The 10,134-nt window shown below is 32.7% G+C and overlaps 1 protein-coding gene across 5 annotated transcripts in view; it reads left to right on the forward strand.

The window, feature by feature from the left end:
• Nucleotides 1-4,008, forward strand: part of LOC114327172 (N(6)-adenine-specific methyltransferase METTL4) — a 43,828-nt gene extending 39,820 nt beyond the window's left edge. For all 5 annotated transcript variants that reach the window (XM_050650820.1, XM_050650823.1, XM_050650824.1 and 2 more), the window contains 2 exons: nucleotides 1,071-1,279; nucleotides 3,336-4,008. In XM_050650820.1, coding sequence (XP_050506777.1) covers nucleotides 1,071-1,279; nucleotides 3,336-3,817 — 691 coding nt within the window. In that variant the 3' untranslated portion in view covers nucleotides 3,818-4,008. The remainder of the gene's footprint in view (nucleotides 1-1,070; nucleotides 1,280-3,335) is intronic.
• The last annotated feature ends 6,126 nt before the right edge of the window (nucleotides 4,009-10,134 follow it).

A 10,134-nucleotide genomic window follows, 5' to 3' on the forward strand; every position in this document is an offset into this window, starting at 1 on the left:
TCTTTTGTAGTCTTTCTTGCTCTACATCACTATATAGCTGTTTAGCTGTTTCCTCTCAGCATGTAGGAATTATTTCAATAATAGCAGTGAGGAACTACAATCTTTAACTAATAATTTGGCACTAGAGGCTGCAGATGTTATTCAAAACAATAGTGAGAACAGGTAAATAACATTTACAGAATTAATCTGTAGTGTTTAGTATTCATAACTGGAATTTGTTTCTGTCCTGTCTAGCCCTATTTCTTTTACATTTTGTTCAAGCTCGTCTTCAAGTTTTTGTTTTCTACCTCTAAATATCTTTTGTAGTCTTTCTTCCTCTACATCACTATATAGCTGTTTAGCTGTTTCCTCTCAGCATGTAGGAATTATTTCAATAATAGCAGTGAGGAACTACAATCTTTAACTAATAATTTGGCACTAGAGGCTGCAGATGTTATTCAAAACAATAGTGAGAACAGGTAAATAACATTTACAGAATTAATCTATAGTGTTTAGTATTCATAACTGGAATTTGTTTCTGTCCTGTCTAGCCCTATTTCTTTTACATTTTGTTCAAGCTCGTCTTCAAGTTTTTGTTTTCTACCTCTAAATATCTTTTGTAGTCTTTCTTCCTCTACATCACTATATAGCTGTTTAGCTGTTTCCTCTCAGCATGTAGGAATTATTTCAATAATAGCAGTGAGGAACTACAATCTTTAACTAATAATTTGGCACTAGAGGCTGCAGATGTTATTCAAAACAATAGTGAGAACAGGTAAATAACATTTACAGAATTAATCTATAGTGTTTAGTATTCATAACTGGAATTTGTTTCTGTCCTGTCTAGCCCTATTTCTTTTACATTTTGTTCAAGCTCGTCTTCAAGTTTTTGTTTTCTACCTCTAAATATCTTTTGTAGTCTTTCTTCCTCTACATCACTAGCTGTTTAGCTGTTTGTCATTGAATACTTAAAACTTTCCTAGTCAACCTTTTTACTTTATTCCTTGTGCTTGGTCCCTTGTGCTTTATTTACTTATTTTTTTGCTTAATTTATTAATGTTATTTTATATATGATTACAGCAAATTTGAAGTGTTTCAGATATGAATGGAGCAAATGATGGTCCTGCTGTTGTCAAAGAAATAAATGGAGATAAATATGTGTTCCCGGAAAAATGTGAATTTTATTGCAAAAATGTTTTTGATATGGATAAACACTTACACAGTAGAAAATTTGACCTAATTTTGTTAGATCCACCCTGGTGGAACAAATATATTCGCAGAAAGAGGAAGAAATCATCAGGTATATTTTTTGGGTAATGTATTTGCAACTAATGAAACTTCTTCCTTTATACAGGGTGAGTGGGGAGGACTGTGCCAAACTTTAAGACTGTATAATATACGTAAAAATAATCAAAAATATCTCATATGTTGTTATTCGATTTTTATTTGTTTCCGAGATACGTTATGTTAAAATTTTTCTCACAGTAATAGTCTAAAATGGTTTAAAGATAAAAATGGTACGCCACTGAAATATTTCTTGAATTCCTCATTTAATTTGTGATAAAAAATCTATCTTCCCATTTTTTCATGCGACGCTTGGTTTCCATGCAAAAAATAAAACATCTTAACGCTTACAAAGTTTTCGACGAAGTTTCTATATGAATGTGTAGAAACTTATTTCGAATACTGTGTAAGCGTTAAGATATTTTATTTTTTTTTGCATGAAAACGAAGCGTCGACTGAAAAAATGCGAAGATAGATTTTTTATCACAAATTGAACAGGGAATTCAAAAATAATTTTTAATTTGAAATATCTCATTGGCGTACTATTTTTATTTCTTTAAAAAATTTCAGACCCTTACTCGTACGCCGCCAATGGTGAATATAAAATTCTTAATTGTGTGTCAAAACATGCGCAATAACCATGTCTTAAAACCAACCAAATTTCATTTGCAAACCTCAAACGGTTTTAGAGCAATAAATAAATCGTCAGTTTGTAAGAAAAACTTTAACATCCCGTATCTCGGAAACAAATTATAATCGAATAACAACATATATGAGTTATTTTTGATTATTTTTACGTATATTATAGTCTTAAAGTTTGGCACATTCCTCCCCACTCACCCTGTATATTGATGAGATTCCACAAGTTTGCCAAACAATATGTTACTTGCCCTCTAACGTTGGCTGCTTTCCCGATGTTGTGAAGACTGATAACTTTTCCCGAGTCTGCTAGGCATATTTTTTTTTAAATAGTCAGTTTTCAAATTCTTCCTAGAATCCTGTTTTTTTATTCTGATTATTTAGTCTGTTCAGATTCCACAAGTATGAGAGAAATACTGCTTACGGAGCTCTCAATGTGGATATAGCATTTGATGTGAAAGGAGGTGCGATCTAGTGCCTTTAGTAGACTTCGTGATTGTTCTTTTAAGACATATAACATTTCAATATGCAAATAAAATTAGGTACAGTATGTGTTAATATTGCTTTTCTCTGTAGATTTGTTGCAGCATTCTGCTGAGTCAACCGGCATCATGATGTCAATGTGGAATAGCACAATGTAGAAGTTACCATCGTATTTGTAGTGGTAACATCATCTTCAAATGGCAATTCAAGATGTTCAGTTTTATCATACCAAGTTTTTTTTTTATTGGCTATCTTCCATCTTCATAGTCTTTGTTCTACTTAAATTTCAATATTCCCAATTAACATACCATCAGAAAATATTAAACACCATGTGGAATGTACATTGGCATCTTCCCTGTCGTGTGATTGGAATCTATTGAGAACAGATACATATACAATTTTGAAAATATTTGCTTTATTTTACTACAATCTGAACTTATGCCCAAATAGTTTTCCACCAAATTTTGTATGTCGCCGTGGGGGCTGTAAAAGGCAGACATTGCTAATGCAGTTTATCTTATTTTACTCCCAGCAGTCGCTCTAATAATTCTCTAAATTCGTCTAAATTTTCTTCTTGGATAAAAATAAAACACAGATTGTAGAGGAAACTGCAACTAACCCGAGTCATGATAGGCGGACAGTGTCTGAGTAGAAGGGGCTCTTATACTTGTAAGACACTCTAGCAGAGTAAAAAAAGGACTGACCTGCCTGACTTGGAATCCACTTATCTTTATATTCTGGGTTTCGGATCCGTTTGTGAAGACGGTGGATACTTCAAGACAATTGGTCAAACGGAGCGCGAATTTAAGGCCAGGGTGCTCACTGGACGGAGATACATCGTCCTGCATATGTGTTCTTGATGTATTGCCTTAAGGTAAAACTGTTTCTGTTCTTGTTTTCTAATTATTATGAATTTATTTTAAGTGATTAATTGTAAAATTTCTTTTTAGATGGATACAGCATGATGTACAACGAAGATTTAAAAAATCTGCCCATAGGTAACTTATTATCAGATGATGGGCTCGTTGCAGTATGGTGTACAAACTCAAAGCAAAATCTCGATGCCTTATTAAACGAGGTATTTCCAAAATGGAATGTGCAATTCACTGCAAAATGGTTCTGGTTAAAGGTAACAACAAGAGGAGAACCTATTTGTCCGTTTTTTGATCCTCCCGGAAAGCAACCTTATGAAAGGTTGGTTTTTGGCCACCGAAGCAGAACTACCCTTTTGCCCGAAGATGGTAAATTGTTGGTCAGTGTACCCAGCGCCCTACATTCCCACAAGCCTCCTTTAGTTGACGTTCTTAAAGAATATTTGCCGGAGAATCCGCGATGTTTAGAAGTATTTGCCAGATATCTTCTTCCTAACTGGACCAGTTACGGAAATGAAGTTATCAAACTTCAGCATGATAGTGTTTTTGTTTTAAGGTGATGAGTTGTATTTTATTTCGACGGAAGGATAATTTTGCGACCTTTGAGAGGACGGTCGTGTTTTTTTTTTTGTAAGAATTTCAAGCAAAAATAAAATATGAATTAATAAGAAAAATTCTATTAAAAATGACGCTGTGAAATTCTATGAAGTAAAAGTACTATAGTTACCTAATAATAAAAATTAAAATTTTATGGTTAGTCTTTTAATGTATGTATTTCGTACTTAACTTTTTGTCTGTCGCACAAGGATGAAGTGGGATTTGAGGATGAAGTTTTTTTTACGGAAGCTGTCTATTATGAACCGATCTTACTGCAGCAAATTGGCTTATCCTCTTACTTTAGTATCTTCCAGTCATTTATGATACCCATTCTGATACCCTGTGCCAGCTTGTATAGATCTAGTGGATGGGTACCGTATATTCCTTGAGTCTTAGCAACGAATATAACCGTCTATATTCTTTGGTCTTAGTCTCGTCAGTAGCTAGTATTTTAGTTATTTAGCTACTCGTTACTCGACTGAATTACTAGCTTAGTTTGAACCAGACTTACGATTTAAACTGGTAAGTGATACACCAAGGTGTTTGTGACAATTATAACATTATTATATTAAATGAAACATCATCTTGGACAAACAGAGTAAAATAAGAACATGGAAAGAATACATAAACAAACTATTTGAAGACGAAAGAGATAACACGTTTGAGCTGAAGAAGAGGTAAATGATGGAACAAGAATATTACATCAGAAACTTTATTCTACAATAACGTAGCTAAAGGATGGCAAAGCAGCAGGCCCCGATAGTATACAAGCAGAACTACTCAAACCAATGGACAAGGAATCAATAGCAATAATCACAAAGATACTCAAATACCAACGGAATGGCTGAAGTCTGAGTTTATTGCACTTCCAAAAAAATCAAGAGTCAAAAATGCTAAGAATACCTTACGATAAGTCTCATGTGTCTCATACCTTAGAAGCTGTGTGAAAAATTTCCCCCAACCAGTTTGGGTTCATAAATGCTGTTGGTATGAGAGATGCTTTGTTCTCAATGCAAGTCTTATTCCAGAGATGCAGGGTCATCAATTACGACGTATACGCATGTCTGGTTGATTACGAGAAAGCGTTTTATCGAGTACAGCACATAAATATGATACAATTACTAAAAGAAGCTCGAGTTAAGAACCAAGATCTGAAACTAATTAGAAACCTTTACTAGAGTCAGACCCCAAATTTCGGAGTTGAAGGTAAACATACCGAATATGTGAAAGGACATAGCGAATATGGAGTGGGGCAAGTACTTTGTCTTCTCTAAACTGCAAATCTACAACTTCTGTTTGTCTATATTTCGTAAGTTGGGGTAGTATATTATATATAAGATATCTTTTTTCTTGTAATAACTATGAGCAATATTTTTCATCATCCAAAGAAATGCAGTGATTATCGGACAATAAGTCTAATGAGTCACGTTTTGAAGAGCTTCCTGCGAGTAATACACAACAGAATTTACACGCTGTTAGAGGACATAATTAGCAATACTCGATTTGGGTTTAGGAGTGGCTTGGGTACAAGAGAAGCCTTGTTTAGTATCCAAATACTAATACAGAGATGCAAAGATAATAAAAATGTGTACATATGTGCCATCGATTTTGAAAAGGTTTTTGACAAGGTCCGACAACAAATTGCTAGAAATATTGGAAACATAGGAAACACATTGGACGATAAAGATTTACGAATAATTGCAACTCTATACTGGCATCAAGTGGCAAGAATAAATGTTGAACAAGAACTGTCTGATGAAATAAATATAAAAAGAGGAGTGAGCCAAGGCTGTATATTGTCACCTTTACTGTTTAACTTGTTGCCATTAAGTCATTGAAATGTGATCAACTCAATTTGGATCCCACGTGTTGGGAAACCTGTATACTTTACCTTAGGGCATTATCCTGTTTGCCATATGACCATCACAGGCCTTTTTTATTGAAGTATGCACTTTTAAGGCATCTATATTTTATGTAAAGAGTTTTTACCCAGATATTTTTCTTTTGTGGCTCATCTAGCATCCAGTTTATCGAACACTGATGATGATTTTTTATAAAAATCAAAAACGTTTTGTTGTGATGTAGCCCTTTTAAGGGATTTTTAATAAAAAAAAATTTTATACCTTTTACAAAGGATTTCTTTCCAATTTTGTGATTGATGGTATACAGCCAACTACAGGAAAACTTTTTCTTTTCTTTGTGGATTTTGTTTAACTTGTATTCGGAGGAAATATTTAAGGAAGCCTTAATGGAGACAACCGAAGGTATTGTAAATGGAGTGACCGTGAACAATATTAGATATGCCGACGATACCTTAGTGCTTGCTGATTGCGGAGAAGAACTTCAATATTTAATGAACAAAATAAAACAGACCTGTGATCAGTATGGATTAAAACTCAACCATAAGAAAACTAAATATATGATAGTTAGCAAACAAAATTATATACAGGATAACGGTATAAAAGTCGAGATGCCACACTGGACAGAGTAGAGAAACTCTTGTATCTCGTGCAGTAATATCAATGAGAGCTGGGATCCAACCGCAAAAATTAAAAGCCGAATAGAACAAGCCCGAACTGCTTTTATAAAAATGAGAAACGTACTTTGCAGTCACAATCTTAGTATTGACCTTCGAGTTCGAATGATATATTGTCATATCTTTCCTGTCCTACTGTATGGAGTAGAAGCGTGGACTCTAAGTGAGGCTATGCTTAAACGCTTGACAGCCTTTGAGATAAGGGTATACTACTAAAAATAAGCTGGGTTGACAGAGTTAGAAATGAGCAAGTCCTTAGAGGGCTGAACTAAACAACACGACTGGTAAATATAATAAAGAGACGCAAGCTAGAATACTTCGGTCACATTATGAGACACTCTGAAAAATATGATCTTTTATTATCTATCTGATTTGAATTATGATCTGATCATTCAGGGAAAGATATCCCCAGGCTGTGGGTGAAAAAACGTGATATAATTCAGGAATTTTTGAAACCTATCAGGTGTTGTAAATTTCTACTAAAATGTGACCAAAAATATTGTAAGCTTTTTTATTTATTGCGATTTTCATTTGTTAAATTTGCAATTTTTAAAGATTTTTAATTTTGCAGCTTAGAATATTGATTCTAGAGAAAAAATTTTTAATATAAAGTTGTAGTAAATTAAAAAACCTACAATTTGAGCTATAATAAGTTTAATTTCGTTTATTGGTTATTGCAAAACAGCCTGCGAAATGTCCAAAATGGCCGTTTTTACAATTGCGTTATTTATTTTACAAATAATTTTTTTTATTTTTTAAAGCTTTAAAATGAAGATCTTTCAATTCCAAACAAAAAAATTGTAAGGCCGGATTAACGAATTTGTTGCTTAGATATTATAAATTGATTATCCCAAGAGGTCAAATGTCGAAGGCTATAACTTTTTGAAAAAAAATCATAGAGAGTTGGTGAAACATCCAATCTCCTTCTAAAGAGTCATGTTTTCATATTCTGATGTAAATAAATTCGTAAAACATTTTTAAACCTCTAATTTTTGGGTTTGAAACTAAGGGGGCAAATTTCGTTATAAACATGTAGTGCTGAAGCGGCCCTGTACATCCTATGAGTTTCTAACTTACAGATTATTGTTGCTGAAAACAAAACGAAGATTTACAAAAAAATAAAAAATTTCTACGACCAACTGAAGCCGAGCTCAATGTTGGGTTTGAAAATAAGTTGGCAAATTTCGTTATAAACATTTAGAGCTGAAGCGGCCCTGTACATCCTATGAGTTTCTAACTTACAGATTATTGTTGCTGAAGACGAAACGAACATTTATAAAAATATAAAAATTTTCTACAACCAACTGAAGCCGAGATAATTGTTTCTTTTTTCTTAAATCGTAGTGCCTTTATTTATAACAATTAAGAAATTATTTTACAGTCATTGACTAAATAAAGACTTATATTATCTTAAAATAAAAATTATTATAAAATTAAAAATATAGTTATATATTTCATATATATGTATCATTTTTGTAATATTATTTTTTCAGAAATGAGATTTCACGTATAAAAGTTTATCAAGAAAAACAAATACAGTCTTAAATAGACTGTATTATAATGGTACCTAATATTATTAAATTGTTTTCGGTCAAAATTTAATACAAGTTACTTAAAAATTTTCCGAGCGCGCGGATTTGAAGCGAGCCGGGCTTTTTGCAAAATTCGGCCGCTCGCAAAAGCACCGATTTTAAAAATAATTTTTAATAATTAAATGTAACTATATTTTATAATAATTTTTTATTTTAAGATAATATAAGTCTTTATTTAGTCAATGACTGTAAAATAATTTCTTAATTGTTATAAATAAAGGCACTACGATTTAAGAAAAAAGAAACAATTATCTCGGCTTCAGTTGGTTGTAGAAAATTTTTATTTTTTTATAAATCTTCGTTTCGTCCTCAGCAACAATAATCTGTAAGTTAGAAACTCATAGGATGTACAGGGCCGCTTCAGCTCTAAATGTTTATAACGAAAGTGCCCCCTTATTTTCAAACCCAACATTTAGCTCGGCTCAGTTGGTCATAGAAATTTTTTTATTTTTTTTTTATAAATCTTCGTTTCATCTTCAGCAACAATAATCTGTAAGTTAAAAACTCATAGGATGTACAGGGCCGCTTCAGCTCTAAATGTTTATAACGAAATTGCCTATTTTCAAACCCAAAAATTAGAGGTTTCAAAATGTTTTACACATTTATTTACATCAGAATATGAAAACACGACTCTTTAGAAGGAGATTGGATGTTTCACCAACTCTCTATGATTTTTTTTCAAAAAGTTTTAGCCTTCGACATTTGACCTCTTGGGGTAATCAATTTATAATATCTACGCAACAAATTCGTTAAGCCGGCCTTACAATTTTTTTATGTTTGGAATTGAAAGATCTTCATTTTGAAGCTTTAAAAAACAAAAAAAATTATTTGTACAATAAATAACGCAATTGTAAAAAACGGCCATTTTGGACCTTTCGCAGGCTGTTTTGCAATAACCAATAAACGAAATTAAACTTATTATAGCTCAAATTGTAGGTTTTTTAATTCACTACAACTTTCTATTAAAACGTTTTTCTCTAGAATCAATATCCTAAACTGCAAAATTAAAAATCTTTAAAAATTGCAAATTTAACAAATGAAAATCGCAATAAATAAAAAAGCGCACAATATTTTTGGTTACATTTTAGTATAAGTTATTCCTGGCATCGTCCTTTACAACACCTGATAGGTTTCAAAAATTCCTGAATTATATCCTGAAATCGACCTATTTTTCACCCACAGCCTGGAGTATTAAAGGTAAGCGTGGTCCTGGTAGAAGAAGAACATCATGGCTGAAAAATCTAAGGCAATGGTATGGAAAATCGAGTTAGGTACATCATTATTCATAGCTGCTGTCAATAAAGTCACAATAGCGAATATGGTAGCCAACATGATATCCAACGATTCATAACGGTCATGGAACTAGAAAAAGAAGAATACTTTTCCCCGGTCCAGTTGTACCTATTGGTTCTATCTTCACCCTTTTTAGGCTATTGATTATGTATTTTAGAAAGGAACAACAACGTTAACGGGGCTTTATTGTTTCATATAGTCAATGGACCGCTAAATATGAAAAAACCGCGGAGTGCTACCATTTACAGGGGTGCGTTTTTGAGAAAGGGGTGAATTAGTCCCTAGGCACAGGGCGAATTAGGGTGAGTTCTATGCACGTTTGGTACAAAAACGTCTACAGGAAAAATTTTCCAGGTTAAATTTACTATCGAAATATCATATTTTAAAGTCAAAAATATTTTTTTTTTACAAAAATATATTCAAAAGAAAAGCAATAAAAAAACACGAAAGGTAGCATTTTTGTTTCTTGCCCTATAACTTTTTTCCACGGGTATATAGGTATAGGCATTGCTTCAGCAAAAAATAACTTCCATCCTTCCTCTTTAAAATGACGTTTGGTGTAAGTCCGTATGATTTATAATTTCCAAAATATGATTTTTCAAATTTCGCCACTCACAACAATTTTGGGCCATTTTCCTTGTTACTTCGCAAACATTGTTCTGTAACTTTTTTTTACGCAGCTTTAGGTATATGCAATGTTTGGACATCTTGGATTTTAAAGCACCCTATGTAACGCACAGTGTTGCCTGTGTTGCATCACAGTGTTGCCATGCTGTTTTCTATATATTTCTTTCATAATTTCAATCAATGTTAAATATACCTACAAGAATAATAGAATAATAACATTTACTTCTCCGTC

Source organism: Diabrotica virgifera, chromosome 5 (genome assembly GCF_917563875.1).
Source record: "Diabrotica virgifera virgifera chromosome 5, PGI_DIABVI_V3a".
In the NCBI taxonomy this organism is placed as follows: Eukaryota; Metazoa; Arthropoda; class Insecta; order Coleoptera; family Chrysomelidae; genus Diabrotica; species Diabrotica virgifera.